The sequence below is a fragment of the Rattus rattus genome, chromosome 9 (genome assembly GCF_011064425.1).
Source record: "Rattus rattus isolate New Zealand chromosome 9, Rrattus_CSIRO_v1, whole genome shotgun sequence".
NCBI classification, from domain to species: Eukaryota; Metazoa; Chordata; class Mammalia; order Rodentia; family Muridae; genus Rattus; species Rattus rattus.
In genome coordinates, this window is record NC_046162.1 from 1,461,257 (window position 1) to 1,484,071 (window position 22,815).

At 50.6% G+C, this 22,815-nt stretch overlaps 2 protein-coding genes across 3 annotated transcripts; both read right to left on the reverse strand.

Annotated features, from left to right (window-relative positions):
* Positions 1–24: 24 nt before the first annotated feature.
* On the reverse strand, positions 25–5,476 carry Atp6v0c (ATPase H+ transporting V0 subunit c). Its single transcript, XM_032912082.1, has 3 exons — positions 4,851–5,476; positions 851–1,034; positions 25–760 (listed from the first exon to the last, which is right to left on the reverse strand). The coding sequence occupies exons 1-3, from the start codon at positions 4,927–4,929 to the stop codon at positions 556–558; spliced, it is 468 nt and encodes a 155-aa protein (XP_032767973.1). The 5' UTR covers positions 4,930–5,476; the 3' UTR covers positions 25–555.
* A 10,662-nt stretch (positions 5,477–16,138) lies between these two features.
* On the reverse strand, positions 16,139–21,413 carry Tbc1d24 (TBC1 domain family member 24). Of its 2 annotated transcripts, XM_032912012.1 has the most exons (7): positions 20,280–21,413; positions 19,523–19,540; positions 18,853–19,011; positions 18,146–18,209; positions 17,789–17,884; positions 17,095–17,326; positions 16,139–16,756 (listed from the first exon to the last, which is right to left on the reverse strand). In XM_032912012.1, the coding sequence occupies exons 1-7, from the start codon at positions 21,242–21,244 to the stop codon at positions 16,602–16,604; spliced, it is 1,689 nt and encodes a 562-aa protein (XP_032767903.1). In that variant the 5' UTR covers positions 21,245–21,413; the 3' UTR covers positions 16,139–16,601. The 2 variants fall into 2 exon arrangements, with proteins under 2 accessions (XP_032767903.1, XP_032767902.1); XM_032912011.1 differs by lacking the exon at positions 19,523–19,540 and having other exon boundaries at positions 20,280–21,335.
* Positions 21,414–22,815: the final 1,402 nt, after the last annotated feature.

A 22,815-nucleotide genomic window follows, 5' to 3' on the forward strand; every position in this document is an offset into this window, starting at 1 on the left:
CAGAAGCGCCAGAACACAAGCCAGTCACATCCGAGAACTTTTATTGGACACAGCTGGGAGCCAGCTCTGAGGAACTCTCTACCCTCCCCCGGCTGTTCAGGGCTGGGGGCAGGGTGGCTCCATCCAAGGAGTCTCAGCAACAGGAACCCCACAAGGCAACAGTCTACTAATGATTACTATAGAGTTGGGAGACAGGGCTGCTCCACAGACGCATGAATAGGTCAAATCTTTTATAAATAAACATCCAGTGAAGAGAAAAATGACAACTCTAATTCATTCTTATACACAAGGCGCACTCTAGGGCGATGGGTGGGGTGACCAGAGGCTGAAATCGTCACTGGTCAGGGGCCTGGGTGGGAGATGAGTGGGCCCAGATGTCCACAGCACGGGGCAGTAGGGGCAAGGCGGGGCAACAGACAATGGGCACTAGGACACTGCACATTTACAAGACCAACTACTGAGGGGGCAGCTGCCCGTGCATGTGTCAGGCTGTTCCTTCTGGAATGAGGAGGGGTGATCTTTACATCCTATCCTGTGACTGGTGGTGGAAAAAGACTACTTTGTGGAGAGGATTAGGGCCACGATGAGACCGTAGAGGCCAAGCACCTCCGCAAAGATGAGGATCAGGATCATGCCCACGAACAGTCGAGGCTGCTGGGCAGTGCCCCGGACACCAGCATCTCCGACAATGCCAATGGCAAAGCCAGCAGCCAGGCCACTCAGCCCCACACTCAGGCCAGCACCCAGTTGAAGAAAACTCCTGGGGAGAGAAGAGACACAGGTTGTCAGCAATCTGCCTGTCCACAGGAAAGTGAAGCACTTCACCTGGGAGGAAAAGCCCTGCACTCACCTGTAGAGGGTGATGCCATCAGTCAGGGAGTTAGCGATAAGCACTGCAACCACCAGGCCGTAGATGGCGATGATCCCAGCCATAACCACTGGGATGATGGACTTCATGATCAGCTCTGGCCTCATGACCGACATGGCTGCGATGCCAGTGCCACTCTTGGCTGTGCCATAGGCAGCTCCCATGGCTATGGAAGGAAAAGATTAAATGAGCCCAGAGCAGCATGGAAACTACCTGGGAGCTTTCTGCATTCTGCTCCCCACGTTACCAACCCATCAGAGGAACTGAAGGCACACAGTCAAGCAAGAGCCCCCCTAAAAAACCAGCCACCACCACAGCCACTTCTCTCTTTCCACTGCAGAGCCATACTCCCAAACTCCTGGTCTACTTCTGCCTGCAGTAGTTCCTGTGGTCAGCAGGGGCTCTGCTTTGCTGTGAAACTAGACTTTGTCCCCTTCCCCAGCACTCCCCTTCCGTAGCTTGTGACCTCTGGCAAGGCAGTCACATGGAAGGGGCAGCTGGGCCAAGGACAGTCTGGCTCGAGACTCTGGCAATCTCTGTCTCACACTCTAAGCTCCAGGCACTTCCCGCATTAAGAGGACTACATCTCAGCTGCCTAGAGGCCAGCCAGTGTCTATCAGTCCCTGCTGCAGTGTGGCCTTCAAGCCTCCCCAAACAGGACACTGTTCCCCTAGTCCAACCTCTCCAAGAGAGACTGCCACCCTTTAAGGACTTTGTTTCCCCTCTCCTATCTTCAAGTCTTGAACTCCAATTTTTCTCACTTCTGCCACTTGTCCTATAAGAACTATTGAGCTACTTACATGTCTGACACAGGAAGGCTCCAAAAGCTTTGCCCAGGGCATGCATGCCATGGCCACTGTGGGTGAAGCTCTGTATAACCCGATACACAGAAAACATGGGCCAGAGGTAAAAGGGACATGAACAGCCCCAGCCACTCCTCTACATAATTTACTGATCTCACTGAACCACAAAATATGTCTACTGTGCACCCAGCACTGAGTAGGGCAAAAGTCAGAGGCCTCTGCCTTCTCAGGGCTCAAGAACAGCAAGACAGTGACCTAACACGACATATTCAGCAAGGAAAGAGAAAAGGTCATAGGGGAGCTACACCAAGGGGAGGAGGGTCTGAAAAGAGATCACAGAAACAGAACACCTAAATGGAGTCGGGAGATTAAGCAACAGAGGAAAACCAGGCAAAGGGCAAGATTCTTAAAAGCACAAGACAGTGCTAGACGAGATCAGCTGGAGAAGATGAGGTCAGACGCTTGTCTTTTCTACAGCATCCTCAGACGCCCAGACACTGCCCAACAAAGACTGGCATCTTCAGTCCCTGAGTCCACTTCAAGAGGGATTTCCTGGAACCCTTCCGGTCACAGTGCATTTCTTGGGCCCTACTAGAAGTCAAATCCATGTTGAGCTGTATAACTTAATATAAAAAGTGAGTTTCCAGGGGCGCACACTCCTGAGGACATGCTTGTAAACACCAAGAATACAGGTTGTTGTACAGTACTTCAAAGGTGAGATCTCAACCCTACTCTGTAGCCCAATAGGTGGGACTCCAAGAAAGGTGAGTCAGGTCCTTCCCCAAAGTACAGCAGGTAGACCATGGAGCTGAGGGTGAGTGACAAGAAGATAAATGATGGAAAACAGGGACACTGTCAGAGATGGGGCAAAAGGAGGAAAAAAATTAGCCTAGGCCCAGACAGTAACAGCTATGCAGAAGACCAAGGCTGATAGGCTGAAGGGAGACCTGCTGAGAACGCCAATGCAGTGCAGCGGTCAGCAGGGTCTGGAGACACTTCCAGGAAATCAACAAATACTGGGAGGAAGCCCCAGAAAACACAGAAAAGAAGTAACTGGCGGTTTCATGGAGAACATGATGAAGAAAGAACAGGATATTTGTCATAAGAGAAAAAGGGAAGTTTAAATGTGAGCATGGAATGGAGGCCTCGCAGATGTGTAAACCTTATTTAGTTAAAGAACAATGGTCTTGAACCGTGGTTAGTGAAGTCCAAGGAGGACATGGATCAGTCACTAAGACGAAGCTTGGAGTTTTCCCAACAGGAACATCAGAGGCTGGGAGGGTTTCTTTAGGTAACGGCAGGACAAAGGCATTCTACAGACTAGCACGATAAAAGGAAACAATGAAGTCAGAAGGTGATTCAACTGGCCAAGTAAGAGGCTAACCCCCACAGGACTGTGAGAAGCTGGTGTGGGTCAGGCAAGGAAAGCCTAGATAGAGCAGCCATACTCAGCTTTCACTAGCGCAGAGACACCTGTTGGCCAGCTTTAGTACATGCAGGGTCTTCACACCAGAGATCCAAGAATCTAGGTGCAAAAAAAGAGCTCTGGACAAATTCGGAGTTGCAGGAATGATGATGACACATGGTCAGGGATATTGTTGTGTTCACTGAAGCTCCCCCACTATCTGGACACAGTAAGAATGCAAGAACGATTTGCTGGATTAATTTATGAATGAGTGACAAAAATTAATCATGGGTGGCTAAAATAGGGGAATCCATGGACATATTACTCTGGGGGCAAAGAGTTCTAGAAGGAAATGCTTGGCAGCCTTCTCTAAGGAGACCTAAAGTGTGAGAACAGTCATGGTGTGAGAGAAGGAAAGGAGAAGTCCAGGCCACATCTCCCACCACAAATGATCACTTACTCCAACGCTGTGGGCACAGCAGGGCTCTCTCAGCAGCACCTGACAGGCCCAGGCAAGGGGAGGTCACCAAGACAGACAACCCTCCACTCTGCACCCTACAGGTGTTTACAGTCAACAGACACTGTTTGGAGTTCAAACTCACCAAGTACCTGCACAGAGAACCAGCCTCTCCAACTGCCAGATAGGGTGGGGCAGGGCGAGGTCAGTTAAACCAAAGACCAGACCTTCCAGGGGAGGCCCAGACCAGGCCAGACCAGTCCCCGGGGGCTGTGACTTACCTCCCTCAATCCCACATTCTTGGGTCTGGCCCAAAGGCTTTTCTCCCAGGAAGGCCAATTTTCACTAAATTTGACACTGAAGAATTGTCAAGGCCCAACTTCAAAAGCAAGGTGCCATCAAGAACCTTGCAAGGCTTTTCCTTCTCTGGGTAAGGAAGCATCACCCAGTTCCAGCCCCTCACCCCTAAAAGAGGAAGGTCATTCATTCACTCATCCCTTCATTAGGTCCAGGACTGAAGATCAAAGAGGTAGTCCTGTAGTAAATGTTAGCACTCTAATACCACCCTCTCACCCACCTTAAAGCCCAGCTCCTCAGCAACCATCCACTCAAGTGCTCCTACCTAGGCCAAACCCACTTCCATAGATCTAACCTGAGTCCTTGCAAGTTCCCAGGACCAACCCCTCAGTCCAGTTTTCCCAACCAACCCACACCGATGACAGAACTATTGGGAAACCGAGACAAGCCTCAACCGGAAACACCTGCCTCACCCAGGGTACAGACCCACCTGACCCCCCGGCAGCCAGACCGCCATAAAAGCAAGGTTTGTGGACCTTAGCGAGGAGCCAGGCTCCCTCCGGCCAAGAGGCCAGGGACTCCGGTCTTGGGCCTGCCCCCGCCTACGGGCTGGCGCCTTTCAAGATGTGATGTCACACCTGCCTGCAGAATACGGGATGTGGAGCAGGCGCAGGAGAGGGCATAGGAGAGGGCATAGGATCGCACGCCGCCCCCCGCGCCCCCACCCCACCCTCATTCCTGCTTCCCGGGACTAAGATGGCAGCCACACTGCCGCCCCACCCCCACAGAAGCGAGGCACAGGAGGCGGGCTGATAAGACCCGCAGCCTGATCAAGCCCCCAAACCCTGTGCTCCACAAATTCATCTGTCCCCGCTGCCCCCACCACCTGCGCCCCTAAGGCCAGACACCCACATAGCTGGGAATGACGTAAGGGTGACGTCACGCCCAACCCCCAGTGAGCAGCGGTCTAGAGTCCCGCATAGCTTCGGCATCCCCTGGTTCTCCTGCTGCGATGCTCACCGCTGAAGACCATGGCGGACGAGGCGCCCATGACACCGAAAAACGAAGAATATTCGGGGTTGTTCTTGATGTCAGCCATGTCTGCAAGCGGGGAGAGGGCAAGCTCAGCAGGCGGCGGCGGGCTAGGACGACGGGAGAGAGAGCGAGCAGACGAACGAAGATTCTCGAAGCGGCGGATGCGAAGGCGACCCCGCCAGTCAGGCGCTGCGCTCTAAATACCAGCACCGCAGAGCAAGATGGCGGCCGCGCTCGCGTCACATGATATGGGCCACGCCCCCATGGGCTGTACCACTTTGCTCCGGTGGGGGAGCGAGGCTCCAGGCTCCCCAGCAGCCCTTGGACAATGTATGGCCCCTGCCACCGGCCCGCGGGGCCCGGGGCCCAACGTTCGGCCTTGCCTGGATCTTCACTGGTCCACTGCTCCATGCAGACGTCTTCTCGAACCCTACCTTTTTGGGCCCATCGGCCCCGGGGCGGGGCCGTAGCGCTCCATATTAGCATACAGGGTGGAGCGAATGATAGCCCTCCTTCTCTGCGGCTGCGCGCAGCTCACCGGTGTTCGAGTACCGGTGTTCCTTTTCCCTGTGTTCCCTGCTCACAAACCTCAGGCACTCCTGCAGCATGAGACTCAGGTTAAAGTAATGGCATTTAGCAGCACTGCAGAACCCTAGAACAGAAGAGATCCCTCATGTTGGTCTTCGTTGTCTCCGCCAGCCCCCAGGAATACCACGCCCCACCCCGCCGGGCTTCAACCCTAGGTGTTTTTTAGTCACCTTCCATAACTAGGCTTCTGCAAATTCAGGCCCACCATCTTCCCTTTGATTCTGTGTGTGTGTGTGTGTGTGTGTGTGTGTGTGTGTGTGTAACCCTCACTTGACCGTCTCCTCCTGCATAGGGACCCTGATATTAGTTGAGGGTTGTCTGCCCACGAAGACGTGGACTTGACTGTTTTTCTATCTATTTTTCCTATTTTCTTTTTGAGAAAGGGTCTCACTGTGATACTCTCGTTAACCTGGAATTTGCCATGTATATCAGTACTGTGTCTGCCTCTTGAGTGCTGGGGTTAAAGGCACCCTGCGTGATGGCCTGTCAGCATTGACAACTGTGAAAGGTAACCCAGAAAGTCTCAGAAAGACTTACTTGTCCTTCCAGGCCCCATGCAAGGCCCATATGTGCAGGGCCTCCTTTCTTTTTTATTTTTATTTATTTTATTTATTTTTTTTTTTTTAGGGCCTCCTTTCTAGACCGGGATGGAGGACTGGTTTCCCTAGCAATGACGTGGCTAAGGCTGCCTCTGCCCTCCTGATACCCTTGTAGCAGCCTATGCACCCCAGGTGCCTGCCTTCCCTCTGCTTATCAACTCAGACTGCCTAGTTTCCTTTATCCTTCCCTCGAAATAGCCCTGAGCAGCCACTACCTGGCCTAGACCTCCCTAGAGGCTCAAACTCTCATTCTAAGAACAGAGATCTCTCCAAGTGGTCTTGGGGCTAATACCTCAACCTCTCCATGTAGGCAATGGAGACACCGTCCCATCCTACTACATTCTCAGTCCTACTTTTCACAGCAGAAAACTGTGTCCCCCTTCTCACCTTGGCTGAACCGGGTCTACCACACTTTAAACTTGCCCATGGAAGATCCTATGTGACTTTTTTCAGAGAGGAGGCTACAGAGAAAAGCTATAGCACTTCCTCCACCCATCTCTTGCTCCATTCTGACGTTTGAAAAGAGGAATCTTCACTCTTGACCCCAAGTCTTCACCACGCCCCTCTCTAGCTCCTTGTCCTTGCCAAGGTCACACTTCCCTTCTAAACCAGCATGCTGACAGGGCCTAGGACTGCTATCTCCAGTGCTTCCTCCCTCTCCCCCTTTCCCCTGTGTCCCTAGAGCCTGAAGAAGTCAGAAGATTCCCTGGAGCTGGAGTTAAGATGGTCGTGAGATATCAGGTAGGTGCTAGGAATTAAACAGAAGTCCTCTCCAAGAGCAGTAAGCATTCTGTAGTCCCTATGTTTTTTTTTTCTAATCAGCACTTAATATTTCACAATTCTTTGCTCCTTAATCACGTGCTGGGCCCTTCTGTGTGCATCCCTTTGCGGACTCCTATGCTCTGCACCAATTCCCTGGTCTCCTTACTTACTACTCAGAAGCCATTTTCCTACAGGGAGTCCTCCTGCCACCCCCCATGTTTCTCCTCTCCCTCCCCTAAGTACCCTCCTCAGACCCTTGCACTGAAGGTTGTTTGAGTTTTTTTTTTTTTCCTCCAGACACCAAGTAGGGTGTCCAGATCTGGCCAATTTAGGTAACAGAGCTAAACACCCACCTATATGTCAGGACCTGTGCTGAGGCATTTGAGGTGACTGTCACGCCTACTCTTATTCGGTGGTTAGTGAAACAAACCTAGAAAGAGTAAGAGCCTCTCTCTGGTCACCAGCTAGCAAGTGATGGAATTAAGACTCTGGTCTAGGGCCTGGGATCGTGGGCTGAAGTACCAGTCAGCCGCCATCTCTCACTCATTCCATACCTCCTGCCCCGATCGATATTCCAGGCACTGTGCAGGGCTTTTACTCTGAGTGGACTGTAGGAAAGATAACACAGGGGTGCATCCCTGCCTTCTCCTTCACTGTTACTTCCCCCTTGGCATGCAATCATAGGTCATGAGTTCTGGCCTGTCACTGTCAGTGGGGATTTCCAGACACAGAGAGGGAGGGGATTTGGGAATGCATGTCAGAAACCCGTAAGGAAAGGGACAGAGATAGAAGCTGGGCTCCTTAGACAGCCAATGGCACTTTCTAAAGGCCCTACAGAGGAGGCAGAGAAGAAGGTACCAAGAATAATAACATCCCAAACAACCTTAAACTGGAACGATGAACTTATTCCCGGAAAGCTATTGCAAAGAAAGACTGACTAGGCTTGGTAGCACACAGCTGTCAACTCTGCACTTTGGATGCTGCAGAAAGACTGTTGAGTTCAAGGCCAGCCTGGGTTACATTGTACTGTCTCCAAACAAAAAAGGGGTGGGGCAAAGGAAAAGAGAAAAAATAGGAGGAACAAGGGGAGGGGGAGGGAAAGGAAGGGAAGGGAGAGGAGGGGGAGGGAGACACAGTAGTCTTTACAGGAACATCAAGAACTGTGTGTCCTGGGAGGAGCCTTGCCAACGGCCTCCTTCCAATCCACCACAAAGGCATGGGGGTGGAGGGAGAGGAATGCAAGGACATGGACAGACAAGACTATATAGTGATGGCACCTCGCTCTTACTCGGGTGAGACAGAACCACATGTGGCCCAGACATGGCAGGTGGAGACATTAAACAGCGTAGATAACTGCACTATTTTGGAAAACAGAACGTGATTAAATACAGCTAGTTTGTTTTTAACTAAAAAAAAAAAAAAAGTTGAGCCATGCAGGGCAGTGGACATCTGCAATCCCGGCATTTAAGAGGCTGAACAGGATGAAGGAGATCTTGAGGCTAGCCTGGGAGATACGGACAGATCTTATCTAAAAGCATTAAATCAGGTAGCCACTGGAGGGCAGAGGGGAGTATTGCTTGATGGTAGAATGTGTGTTTGGCATACACAGGGTCCTGGATTTAATTCATAACACCAGAAATAAATACCTATGGAATAAGGACCAAAGAAATAAAGACAGGGAGGCCTGGAGAGAAGGCTGAATGGTTAAGAGCACTTGCCGCTCCTGCAGAGAACCTGGGTATCCACATGACAGCTCATAGCTGTCTTGTAACTTGTTATAGGGAGTCTAACGCCATCCTCTGGTCCGATGGTGCACATGCATATGTGCAGGTGGTCATCCACATAAATAAAAACAAAAAACAAAACAGCAGAGTAGAAACCACTGCTGCTTGTGGTGGCACACTCTTTAACCCCAGCATCCAGGACTAAGGGGTAAAAGGATCTCTATGAGTTCAAGGTCAGCCTGATCTATATAGCAAGTTCCAGGAGAGCCAGAGCTACATGTGGAGACCTTGTCTAGAATAAAATAAAACCTAATAAAATCCTATAAACACAGAATCTGTCACTTGCTGCCCCTTGACACAGTTTGACTATCACATGGTTTGCAAATCTCCATTTCCACTGTTCCTCCATATCAGACCACAAGAGACACACTAGATACATATTTTCAAGGCAGGCAGCTATAGAACTGGTCTAGAGACAGAGAAACCCTTCTCTTCTAGCAAAAATTCCTAACTTCAAGAGTGCAAGTGTTCTGACTGGTTCTTAACTCTGAAGCTGAACAGGCAGGCACTGAGGCAGCTGCCACCAGGGGGCACGGGAGGCTCCCAGCGTAGTTAGTTTACTGTAACCTTGGCTCTGGAAGCTGGTTGTCAGGCGTTGACTGACCCCTCAGTGTGCATGGCCCATCTGCCTTTGACCCTACGTTTCTCCACCTGGCAGCAGGAAGAAACTGAGTATCAGGAATGCAAAGATCAGCTGGGAGCCTGCTGTGGGAGCATACATGTCCCCGAACAAATAATGGGTTTGTTAGATAAAGGGGTGTGTACCCAGGAAGGAGTATCTGGGGCTCCATCATGAGGGCCCAGGAAAAGCCCATCCCTAAATCAAGTCTTAAAAGATGAAAAGGGCTCTGGCCTCTTGCTCTTGCCCTCTTCCTCTTTGTCCCTTCTCTCACTGTTCCCCTTCCCCCTTCCCTCCATGTGCTCATGGCCGGCCTTTACTCCTCTCCTCTTCTACTCTTATTAAACCTTTCCACGTGGAACCATTAAAAAAAAAAGAAAGAAAAGAAAAAAACCGAAAAGGTTGTTGGGTGTGGTGGAGCATGCCTTTAATTCCATGCATGGTAGTAAAGACAGGCGGATCCCTGAGTTTGGGTCAGCCTGATCAACAGAGTGAATTCAGGACAGCCAGGACTATACAAAGAAACCTTGTCTTGAAAAACAAAAAAAGAAAAAAAAAGATGAAAATGTTTAAAACAGGAAAAAGATACAATCTAGTTTTCTTTGTGTATGTCTGTGGGAGGCTTAACGTAGCCTAGACTGGCCTTGAACTCCTGATCCTCTGGCTTCTAACTCCCAAGTCCTAAACTTATAGGTGTGCATCCTGTGTTTGTCGAGGTCCTGATACCAACCACAGGAGGGTTCTGAGCAGTGACAGTAAGAGGAGAGAGCTATTTTAGGGAATGCCGGTGGTGCAGGACAAACCTTGGAGAAGCCCTGTACCATACCAGCTGTTAACTCTGTAGTGTTCAGCATTCCTGCCCTGGAGGGTGGACAGCAGGAAGACAGCAGAGCATTTTAGGATCTACAACAGAGTCCAGTCTCCAGAAGGGGCTTGAGCAGTAGTAAACAGCCCAGGCAGAAGCCCAGGAACAGTGGTTCTGGATTCATGTGAAGAACTGCAGAAAACAGAGCTCAGCGTAGCTATGCTGGCGTAGTCCTGGGGTCAAGTCCCTGCTGGCCTAGGAGACAAGGACTTCACAAACTAGGCTAGGTCTCCCAGTATCCTCTGAAGTAACCTGGAACACGGCAGGAAAGCCCTTGAACTAAGACACAGCAGAGGAGCAGACTGCCTCCCATCATAGTCACCCTTGTTGCCAACCCAAGGAAGAGAACTAGAGAAGTTGGCTGCCGCTGCTTCATGGAGAAGCAGGCATGGTCACTAGGCAGGGCAGTTGACATCTGTGTAGAGTTCAAAGAAAAGTGTTCTGCTAGGCCTGCTGGTATAGGCCTATACCTTCTTAGATGGGCTATTAGTGCAAGTCTGGGCTATGCAGTGAGCTGAAGGACAGCCTGGGTACCCTAGGACACACTGTCTCAAGCAAAAAAGTAAAAAAAGTCTGGGGCCATAACACAAGACGTCTTTAAAAAGTATATGAGCATCTAATACTTTAGATACTAATACTTGAGATACTAATAATCTAACATCTAATGAGGAAAGATGTTAATATCGACTTATGCAAATGTCCAAGTAAAATGGTGTCCTTTGGAATGAGAGATGTGCTTTTGCCTTTTGACGCTGAATTTTGTTTCACAGGAACCAAGATGACTGGAGACAGTGGACGATGATTCCTGACAGTGGTCCTTCTCCACTTCCTCCAAATGACAAGGTGTGAGGACCAAGAGGCCGAAGACAGGGTCAGGAAGCAGGTTACTGTGCCTGGCAGTGCAAACCCAGCAGAGTATACACTTGCTTCTGCGGAGTCTCCTCGTCATAGCTGTGGTGGGCTGGTGCAAGCTTTAGCTCTGGCGGACCCTTAGCCTGTCCCCCTTCTCAAGAGATGTCCTGTACAGTACATATATCCTGCAAGAGGGTGACAGGGACCTCCCACCCTGCACTCTCACGGCACAGATGCACAAGGATACCTCTTCGTCAGTTACTGATTTTATTCAGGAGTCACATTAACACTAACCAAACGTCACCAAATCACGTATTTTCACATCACAAAGTTGAATTCTGCTGCAAATCCACACGTTTGCTTTGTAAGCGTGAGTATGTTGGCTACTGATCTGGACACTCCGCACGGTAAGTTGGGGACCACGTTGTTTTCTGTTGTTTGTCTTTTTTAAAGATAAGGTCTCGATATGTAAGCTAGGCTAGCCTGAAACTCCCTGTTAAGTCAGACCAGCCTCATGCTTACAATCTGCGCGCCTCAGCCTCCTGGGAACTTCTTCCCCTTCAGTCTTCAGCTTACGAACTTTTCAAAAGCCTTTATTTCTATTTTATGTGTGTGGTGGTTTTGCCTGCATGCCTGTCTGTGCACCACTTGCGTGCACTGCTCAGCCAGTCCAGAAGAGGGCGTCAGGTTCCCTGGAACTGAAGTAAGGGATGGTTGTGAACCACAGTTTAGGTGTTGGAAATCAAACCTGGATTATCTGGCCAAGCAGACAATGCTCCTCCACCCCACCCCAGAGACAGGGTTTCTCTGTGTAGCCCTGGCTGTCCTCAAACTCACTCTGTAGACCAGGCTGGCCTCGAACTTAGAGATCCACCAGCCTTTGCCTCTTGAGCACTGAACTCAGGCATGCAGCATTCAGCCAGTGCTCCTATGAGCCACCGAGCTCAGCATAGACGCTCCTGGGCACAGGCCCGATGCTGTGGTGTGATGCACAGCAGAGGTGCTCTGGCCCCTTCACACAGGAAACAGGGCCAGGCAGCAGCTGCAGAGCAGACAAGCCACCGACCAGTGGGTGCCAAAGTCTACAGAAACCTTTTGTTTGGTTGGTTCCTGACGTGTCACAGGTCATCAGCTTGTTCGTGTGTCCACTGGCTGCTTACTTAGTCCTAGATACAGTACCCACACACTTCCTTGCAGATCCTTTTGTCTGTAACAACGTAACCATGAGATACTGCACCTAACGCCCCCAGCACAATCAGGGATCAATGTAACAAGGGAAGCCTGAAAAGCTCCATTTGTATGAGAGGAGGCTCTCCTGCAGCCGTAGCTTGAACTTGTCTTGTAGCTGAGACGATTTGATCTGCCTCCACCATCCATTTGCTGGGACATTAGACACACACCAGGCCCAGGTACGAATCTTTTTTTTTTTTTTTAAGATTTATTTACTATGTATAAGTACTGTCACTGTCTTCAGACACACCAGAAGAGGGCGTCAGATCCATTACAGAGGGTTGTGAGCCACCATGTGGTTGCTGGGAATTGAACTCAGGACCTCTGGAAGAGCAGTCAGTGCTCTTAACCACTGAGCCATCTCTCCAGCCCCAGGTACAAATCTTAACCAAAATTATCTTTTACACTTCACATGCTTTCTGGCCTGAAGTAAATACTGTGGGGAAAGAAGTGTAAGGCCTGTTTGACACTCTTGCTTGACATGGTAACTTTGCCACATAAACCTGAAGAGAGCTATGGAGGAACCAGCTCTCTCTGAGGTAGTTTCTACAGAACTTCAACCTCAATGGTGGCTTAGAAACAAAACTAGTAGTTTTTTGAGTTCTACAACTTTTTAGATTTAGTGAGGATATGAGAGAGCAGGTCTCTGTAAAACTTCATGTATTCCTGTCCAGTAGAACAACAAGGCCTGTGGTCCAGTCAGGGTCACTGCACCACAATAATTTCAGTTTTATCTTTTCCTTCATTTTTACTTTATGTGTATGAGTGTTTTGACTGTGTCTGTATGCTACATTGGCACAGCGCCCACAGAGGCCAAGAAAGAACCTAAATCCCCAGGAAGTGAGTTAGAGATAGTTGTGAGCCATTATATAGATGATGAACTGAAAAGTGAACTTGTGTCCTCTGGAAGACCCAGTGCGCTAACTCCTGAGCCTTCTCTCCACCCCACCCTATATATATATATATATATATATCTATATATATATATATATATAGGTATATAGATATATATATATAGATATATATATATATATGTGTGTGTGTGTGTATTTGTGTGTGTGTGTGTGTGTGTGTCTGTCTGTGTGTGTGTATCTGTCTGTGTGTATTTTTTAAGACAAGGTCTCATTATGTAGCCCTGGCTGGTCTGAAACCTGTTACATGGAACACGACGGCTTCAAACTCACTGGGATCCACCTGCCTCTACCTTCTGAGTTCTGAGATTGAGGGTCACCACTAAGCCAGTTGTTTTCATGTGTACAGCGGACAAATGAATGAGAGTCTATGAAACTTCCACTCAGGAATTCTGATGTAAACTGACAATCGGCCTAACACGTAGACCGTCCTAGGTTCAATCCTTAGCATCTCAAAAAAAAAAGGGGGGGGGCACAAACCATAAATTGTCAAATATAAAATATTTAAGGAGGACAGAAAACCTCTATGAACTCAGGAAATGGGTAAAAGACATTTAAAGATCAGAAATCCAGAATGCCCTAAAACAAACTGCTCTGATAAATTGGAAAAATAAAAGCAGGCAGCTTACAAAAATAGGAAAAATTAAATAGTAATTTTAGTTTAATAATTAAAATAGAGAAATTAGGTTGGATGGTGGTAGCGCATACCTTTAATCCCACCACTCGAGAGGCAGAGGCAGGTGCATGTGTGAGTCAGAGGCCAGCCTGGTCTATAGGCAGTTCCAGAACAGCCAGGGCTGCAAAGAGAAAGCCTGTCTTGCAAAACAAAAACAACAAAAATTTTATATATATATGCATATATATATGTATATGTACATGTATGTATATATATATGTATATATACACACATACATTTATATACATACATATATATATTCTTAAAATGCAAACACCTAGTGTTGTATCATAAGTTACTTTAAAAATGAGCTGATCATCACCAGGCACAGTGGCACACCAAATACGTAGAGGGCAGAAGCAGGAAGCTGAATTCAAGAACAGCTTCAGCTGCAGTTAGTTCAAGGCTAGCCTGAGCTGCATGAAACTCACAAACTAAACCAAAGTTCGAACTGATTTTCTGAGGCCCCAAAGGCATATTGTACATCTTAACAAACTTACTTAGTTTAGTGAGCGGGCTTAAATTAGATTCGGTATTTGTTTTAAAAACAAATGTTTAAATGCTGCTAAAATATAACTTCTTGTTCAATGCCATCACGTTTTGGCTTGCTTTTTTAACATCAAAAGCTAATAAATAATAGAAAACATTAATTAAATACTAAGTGACAACACTTAGTATCAGATAAGAACAGTGATAAGAATAAAAATATAAAGAAAACCATACGCCTTTTGGTAGAAAAGTCAATAATAAAGGACATTAAATTTAAAGAACTGAGTATGTTGTGGGCAAAAAGCTAAGAACTTTGCTTATGATGTAACCAGCACTAAGCATAGCATCCATCAGTCTCCTAGGGCTAGACCCCTGAGACTGCCACTGGGGCCACACAGAGCAGGAGATCCTCCACTCAGTCAGGACCCCTGCAGAGCCCTGCACATACTCCCGTTAGTTAGTTAACTTCATTGCTTCTGAAAGGGTGAGTCTCCGTGGTAATGCATGGTGAGCAGCATGACGGCACAGCCGGGGAATGTCCTGGGGGCCTTCTGGCTGGAGCCCAACTCAGAACCCAGAGTCAGTGCAACAGCAAAGTGCAAAGCTGGGCCTGACACCTAGAAGCCCAGCACTTAGGAGGCTAAGGGAGACCATGATTTTTGAGGCCAACCTAGGCTACATAGCAATTAGCAAGCTAGCCTGGGTCACATAGGGAGTTCCAGGATAGCTAAGCCACCTAGTAAGGTCTTGCCAGAAACAACAATAACCAAAAATCAAGATGGTGTTAAAAAACACCAAAGTTGGAGGTATAGGCCTGGGCGGTGGGCTCAGGGGGGATGGGCGCTGAGGCTTACACCATTCTGTGGAGGTGAGGAACAGCAGTTCTCTTCCCTCTGTAGTCACGCCAACCCATCCTGGAAGCCAGCATGGTGGAGGAACTGGTCCACTGTGCGGAATCCAAAGTTCTAGGTGTTTACCAGGTAGCACAAGTTAGATGAGGCTCCTTCCTGCCCTGCCTCTTCTGCTGCCGTGGCCCTGCTGAGAGCTGATGTGAGTCGATGGATGGAACAGGGAAGGGTGAACCTTCCCCAGCAAAAGTGAGTCTCAGAGTGGAGACAAGGGCCGGCGTGACACAGGCTGACTCTCAGGCGTGACAGACAGTCATATGGGAACGAGGCACCTGGCCTTGTGATCCAGACTTCTAGGCCCCAGCACAGCCATTTGGGCCACTGCTGCTCTCTTCCTCTGTGGACCCTCAGGACCAGCTGAGGGAGGTCACGGGGAAGTGGAGCTTGCCATACCTCGAGGCAGCACCTTTCTTGGCATCTACTGTGTACCAGGCTGGTACAGGGCTCAGGGAGCACCAACATCCAGAGACCTAGAGGTCATAATGGGAGCAGGGATAGCACACAGAAGACATGGTACGTGGTCAGCCATAGCGAGGGCTGAGGGACGGGGGCACAAGGGTGTATCAGATGCGGTGTGAGTAGTTCCAGAGAAGCACAGGGTCTGGGCAGAAGGCGGGAAGCTGGACAGGGACAAGCATGCCATGCTGTGTGGGCCTCAGTCACTATCATGACAGGGAAGGAAGCACAAGAGTCACTAAGACTACAGAACTTCAAAGAGGCCACAAGGACAAGAGGCAAAGGCCTCACTGAGTCTAGTCAGTTCTGAGAAGAACTCTGGAAATGGAGCTGACTGGTCAAGCTGGTCAAAGAAAGTCTCTCCGGAGGCCACCTTCAGGTGTGGACTCGCAGTGAGGTGCAGCAAGAGCTTCAGGCTCTGCAGAAACACAAAGACAAAAGACAGTTCTCCAGCCCTCATCCCTTCCGCAGCGCTCACGATTCCTGCTCTCCCCAATCCCATCCTAGAGCCGCAGCAAATGTAGCCCAGGGACCCTCAGAGGGACAGAGGAGCTGCAGCGTCAGAGCACCAGCAGGGGGCACCACAGGCCCACATTTGGCAAGAAGATTCGTTTGCCCTTTCCCTATAAGGGACTGGGGTTCAGAGGCGAGGAGCCTTGGCAATCGTGGGTACAGGACACCTGGCAGAGCCAGGGCCCTGGGTAGGGCAGAGGTGTCTCTTGCACAGATGCTACAAAGGGCTGAGGGTTCAACAGCCCTTGAGCTCAGAAGCAGGAGGGCTTAGGGGTCCTAACCTAAGTGGAAGGTAGAGGGCAACTGGTCCAAGCCGGGGCCAGGCCTGGCTTGGGAGACTGTAACAGCCCCACTGCACAGCAAACCTTTCCACTTTCGGGGTGGGGGGGTGTCTCACTCACTCCCTGCTCCCTGAAGAGGCAGCTGGGCCTCCGCCCCATCACCCCACAACGTGGCTCAGTCACCATCAGCGCGGGCCCGTCAGTCACTGGGTGTCGGGGTCTTGGAAGCCCCAAGCCTCCACGGCCGCGATGAGGAAGCTCTCCGAGCAGAGGGGCTGGTTGTTGAACGTGTCACAGTGTCCGGTGCGCCCTCGGTTCAGATCCCCATCGATGTAGAGTGCTTGGCCACCTCCTCCCCCTGTGGGATGTGCAGGTGACCATGCCTTTCTGCTCCAACAACCACTTCCCTAGATACCCAGCATTTCTGTCCTCGGAGGGTCTACGAAGCAGCACTCTCAGGAAATAGACCCCCCAGACGACAGAGGTTCCTCTGGGCCTGGCTCCCCACCTAATGCATGCTTCCTAACCCTTAGGTCCTATCTCTACCCGCAAACAATCCAGGTCCTTTTCCTTTGCTTAACTGAGATGTGTACTGCTACCAGTCAACAGGGACCGGGCACAGAGGCTTCAGCTGCCCACAAACCCCCTCCGAGCATGGGTAGGACCCAGACTGGGGTGAAGGAAACAGGTGCCCACCAATGATGAGGCAGTCGTTGCCCCCAGCCATGAACATGGACTCGGTCTTGGAGGGCAGGTTGAAGTGCCGGGCAGCCAGGAAAGGAGAGAGCCGGTCGGCAGGGTCTGAAGAGACGGAGTGGCTGATGAGGCAAGGACTGGCTGCAGCCTCTGAGGACTTGAAGGATGTTGCCTTGGTCAGCTCTGGGTGCTTGATGACCACCCACTCATAGCGCTGCACCTCCGGCTGCAGCTGGGGAGGGATGGTGACAGTCACAGTCACCGCCATGTGACACCTCACTGGCCACCTCACATACTCCAGAGCTACAGCCCATGTCCATCCCATGACTCTAGTGAGTGAGTCCGAGTGGGGACTGTGGCAATGGCACGTCACATTGCAGATGAGGCCCTGCTAGCTCTTGGGGTACTCACAGTCTAACCAGCAAAACCCAGAGTAAACAAGAGAATGCCTTAGGATATTCACTGCAGTGGACAGAGGAAATAAGACTGTGCAGGGTTGCCCAGGGATATGGCCTGGTGATGTCTGCCAGCCTCTGTGACAGCCCAGGGTCAGACAGTTCCCTGGCCCACTACAGATACTGGGCCTGCATTCAGCTTTGGAGGAAGACTGAAATGCTCTGAATATCTGGGAGAAGGGGAACACTTGGGGCAAGAGGGAGTGGCCAGAGGGACCCCCATGTTCAGTCCAACTCACCCTAAAAACAAAGCATTCTCCAGTCCCAAAGAAGCTCAGCTTGCCTCCGAACTTATTCCGCTCACTCCAGTCTGTTGATAGGTAAGCCCCACAAACCTGAGGAGGGAACTGGGTGAGACCGTGCCTTCCGCCCCCAGCAGCACCTCCTGTCTGGTGTGCTGAGTGACCAAGCCTCAGCTCAGGACTGCTGTATCCTGCATTCTTCCACCACTGAGGGCGAAAACGGGGTGGGAGAGGGCGGAGTTCAGGGAAGTGAACCCTCTGGGTCACTTTTGTCTTCCCCTGTGGCTTTCAAGCTCCACGCAGGGCCATACCCACACCGGGACTTGGCACCAGCGCAGTGAGCGGGCTCCTCACCTCCTTTTGAGTGGTCTTGATGAGCAGGAGTGTGGGCTCATGTCCTTCGCACTGGAAATAGAACCTGGGGGCAGAGAGCACATGAGCTACCGCCTCTGCACGCCCTCCCTGACCTCCCAACCATCAGTCTCTAGGGTAGAGAGGCCTGGGGGCTAAGCTCCTTTCCAGCCGCCTCAGTGCATACAGTGTGACTCCCCTCCAGAGAGCTAAGTGCTAGAAGCAGGAGGCAGAGAGACAGGAAAGCTCAACCGTGGATGTGTGAGGGAGGCGAGGCTTGACACTGTGGTGCTCAGGCATTCCCAGGGGCAGGAGGACAGAACTCAGTCAAGCCAAATGCTTGTGTGGACGTAGGCGGGGCCTTCAGGTTGGGGGAGGGTGGTCAAGAGTTTGTGAACTGTCATTTGAGATTTGACTGAGCTACCATGGAGCGCAGTGTGTCCCTATTAGCACACCAGGGGCTTACACAGACAGAGCCCCTTCACGACGCCTACAGAGCCCTCAGCTGCGGTACACACAGCAGTGACGTCCACAGGCGACAGGCCTGGTAATGATAGAAAGCTAGGACAAGAGGCTCTTGAGTCCTGGGCCTCAGTGGATGAGGCAGGACCTTACGAGGGTCCCAGTTCAAAGGCTAATTTCCAGCCACCCTATGACTTCCTGGAAGCGGAGTGCAGGATGTGACTCTCAGAGTGTTGGGGACCCCTCACCTGGTTAGGCTGTACCCATGCTGCAGTGACGAGAAGAGCAGGAGGGGTTGGCAGAGGGCAAAGCGCTCAGGGATCCAGGACCAAATGTCTCTCATCTCCTTCACGCTGACAATCTCTGAGCGGAAGTTCTCTGCATGGACAGCCAAGTGCACAAACTGCCTGGGAAGAGCGAGGAGGGGTCAGAGCCCACAGTGAGCACAGTCCTGACTGCTCCCCACCCTGCAGCCCTGCGGCTTTATTCGGTACATGGCCTGGAAAGGATGTCTCACCAACCCAGGTTTGCAGCCTGGCTCTGGGCGCCAGGTGGAAATGGGGTGACATTATTCCTAGAAGCCCCACCTCCCACCTGATAATGGGAGAGTGCCCAGCCTGCAGGTATGGAAGACAAAAGCCTTTTTCTTTAAGAAACCAGGACAAATGAAGTAAGCCTCCAGCAAGACAAAGCTGCAGAGCCAGCCGGGCACCAGCGGATCATGTAACGGGCATAAAGATGGACAGACAGACAGACAGACAGACCAACGATGCCTGTGTCAATAGGCTAAAGCAGCAAGCAGAAGCCAGCCCATGAGAGCCACGCAGGCCTTGGGAGACACCAAGCAATAGAGCCAGAGCTGGCTGGAAGAAAGGCAGGGCAGAGAAAGCAAGCATCGAGGTGCAGTTTCAGACCTACCTTTTAGAAAGTGAGACACTGAGAAACAGGAGGAAGCAACGGACACGGAGAAGAAGAAAAATAAAACAGACAAGGCGAGGTTAGTGGTGGGTACCGATCCCTAGACACGCCTTCCTTTGGGCCCAGGAGAAAGTGACCTCCATACCGCAGCCAGCCTTGTCTACAGCAGCCTACAGTGTCAAGTGTCAAATACCACAGACTCTTCCCAACCCTGCTCCCAGGGACAGGAAGGCCACAATCAGCATTCAAAAGAATGCCAGCCATGAGGCATGGAGCTGGAAGGGCAGAGCAGGAGCTGTTCTGATGAGACCTCTAGGAGGCCAGCCTGGAAACTGCTGACCTTCTGACCCCCTGGTAATATCCAGCTTCCTTGTCTTGTTAAGGCCATAACTGCAAAACCCTTCTTGCCTTTTAGTGTCTTTGTATCCACATGTGGGGAGGTGGACAGACAGAAGGCTAGAAGCAGACTGATGCTCAGACCTCAAGGATGCATTCTACTAAAGCTACCCACTCCACAGATGCAGTATGCACACACACACACACACACACACACGCACACACATAGAAGCACAGGCACACATCACACAGACACATACACAAACAGAAGCATGGGCACACATCACACACACACACACAGACACACACACACACACACACACACACAAACAGAAGCACAGGCACACATTTCACACACACACACACACAGAGCCACACACACGCACACAGGCACACATGCACACAATCCTGGGGTACCTACCTCTTCTGTTTGACAGTAATACCCTTCTGCCTCAGGGCTTTCTCATTGGCCATTTGCAAGAGCTGAATCTCCTTGCGGGAAAACAGGCGGATGGCAAAGGCCTTCTCTAGTAGTTTCTCAGGGGACACTGTCTTGGCAATGTCCTTGACAAACATCCGGATGTCTTGCTTTACATTGTCTGACTCAAGGGGCTGTCCTGCTCTCACCTTGTGGAAGAACTTGAGGATGGCCAGAGCGACTCGGTACAGTACCTTGTAGCCTTCTACAAGGAAGACGTCGAAAACGCGGGCAAAGTAGTTGAGGGGCAGCTCCCCAAAGAGCCATCTCTGCCAGTCGGAGTAGACCTGCAGGACGTCCTCTGACACGGCCACCATCAGTTTGTGGGCTGCCTGGCAGTACTTGTTCACCAGGTCTCCAAACGTCATACAGGAAGACTCGAAGGCCAGGAAGCTCTGGTCAATGAGCTTCTTGCTGGGGTCGTTGCAGGACAAGATGCGGCAGGCCTTTTCAAAGCACTCGGCCTCGTCAATGCTGTAGTGTAGCAGCAAGGCCACCACCGCGGGCAGGGCAGGGCAGAAGGAGATGTCGGGGAACTGGTTGGCGATGCACAGGAGGATCTTGCGCACGGCCCCCTCACCCCGCGGGTTCAGGCAGTAGGTGGGCACCTGAGTGTTGTCTACAAACTCAGGCAGGGGCAGGCTACTGCTGCTGTGCTTGCCCACAATCTTCCCCACGATGTCGCTGTACACGCTGGCGTCGGGTGTGACCGTGCGGCAGGGGATGTCCCGGATCAGACGCTGGTACACTTTCCCCCGCAGGGCGTGGCTCTGAGCCCAGTAACCCTGCCGCGCCAGCTGCTTCAGCTCCTGTAGCTCGGTGTAGTTCAGCTCCTTTGGCCCCAGGTCCTGGATGGATGCGTCCATCTTGTCCTTATCCACAAAGCAATTGTACCCTGGGGAGTCCATGGTGCCCCGTGTGCCTCGGTGGCAGGTCCCAGGCTGCCAGGGAGGGGACAAAGAACAGCTAAACCCTGCAGCCCCGGCTTCGGGGGTTTTCTGTTAACCAGTCGGTCATCCCACACAGCCTGCAGGATTGAAAACAATTTTAGTGAATGCATTGAAAGTTCACGTTTTAAAGGACTTGGTTTTTTTTTTTTTTTTTTTTCATTTTCTAAGGACTAGGAAGATAAATAATTGCTCGGAGAAGTCATCGCTAACTTTGGAGAACAACTTGTTTTCACAGAGTTCATGCAGAGAGGCCGCATGTTCCAGGCCACGAGAAGCCGAGGACAGGTTCCCAGCAATGCTGTGAAAGCCTGACTCTGTGGGCCGGAGAGCCGGCTGGGTGGTTAAGGGTGCTGACTGCTCTTCCAGAGGACCTAAGTCTAACTCCCAGCACCTGCCCAGGCAGTTAAACACCGTAACTCCAGTTCCAAGGGGTCCAGCATCCTTTATGTGTGGCACACTTAATGTGTGGCAGACAAAAACTCATACATAAAATCACAGGATAAATCTTTTCTTTTTTTTTCTTCTTTCTTTCTTTCTTTCTTTTTTTTTTTTTTAGTTTTTTAAGACAGGATCGTGGATCGTAGCCTGGGCTGTCCTGGAACTCTCTTTGTAGACCAGGCTGGCCTGGAACTCACACAGATTTGCCTGTCTCTACCTCCTCAGTGCTGAGATCGAAGTCATGTGCCACTGTGCCTGATGATAAATCATTTAAGATTATTTTATTGACCTGTATGGGTGCTTTGCCTGCATGTGTATCTGTGCACCATTACATGCCTAGTGCCCAAGGAAGCCAGGCGAGGGCGTCAGATCTCCTGGGACTAGAGTTCCAGACAGTTGTGAACCATACGGTGCTGAGAACCAAATCCGAGTCCTCTGGAACAGCAGCCAGCGCTTTTAAGCTCTGAGCCTGTTCCAGTCCCAACCTCCATCTTTTTTTTTTTTTTTAAAGATTTATTTATTTATTATATATAAGTACACTGTAGCTGTTCAGACACACCAGAAGAGGGCATCAGATCTCATTAAGATGGCTGTGAGCCACCATGTAGTTGCTGGGAATTGAACTCAGGACCTCTGGAAGAGCAGTCTGTGCTCTTAACTGCTGAGCCATCTCTCCAGCGCCCCCCCCCAACCTCCATCTTTAAAAGTAATCTTCAAAAAGATTTAACAGAAAAAAAGCCTTATTTTGCTACAAACAGCTTTCTACTTGGGAAGACCCACTTAGACCACCGTAGCCTAGGGGCTGTCTGAAAAGGGACAAAAGACAGAAGGAGCCTGCCGGGCGATGCTTGCTCTCAGCCTGTCGGTCAGGCTCCAATCAGCTGGGCTGAGGACATCCTTGTGTTCTGACTGCCATGCTGGATGGAATACTAGGCCAGCACTGGGCCACTGGGCCACAGCCCAGTCCAAAGGAAGAGGTTCTAAACCAGCTGTATCTTCATTGACCAGCAGCTTAAAAGCTAAGCTCCAGACAGGTAAATTCCATCAGAAGCCAAGTGAGAAATAGAGCCTGGGGTTGAATTCTGTAGTGC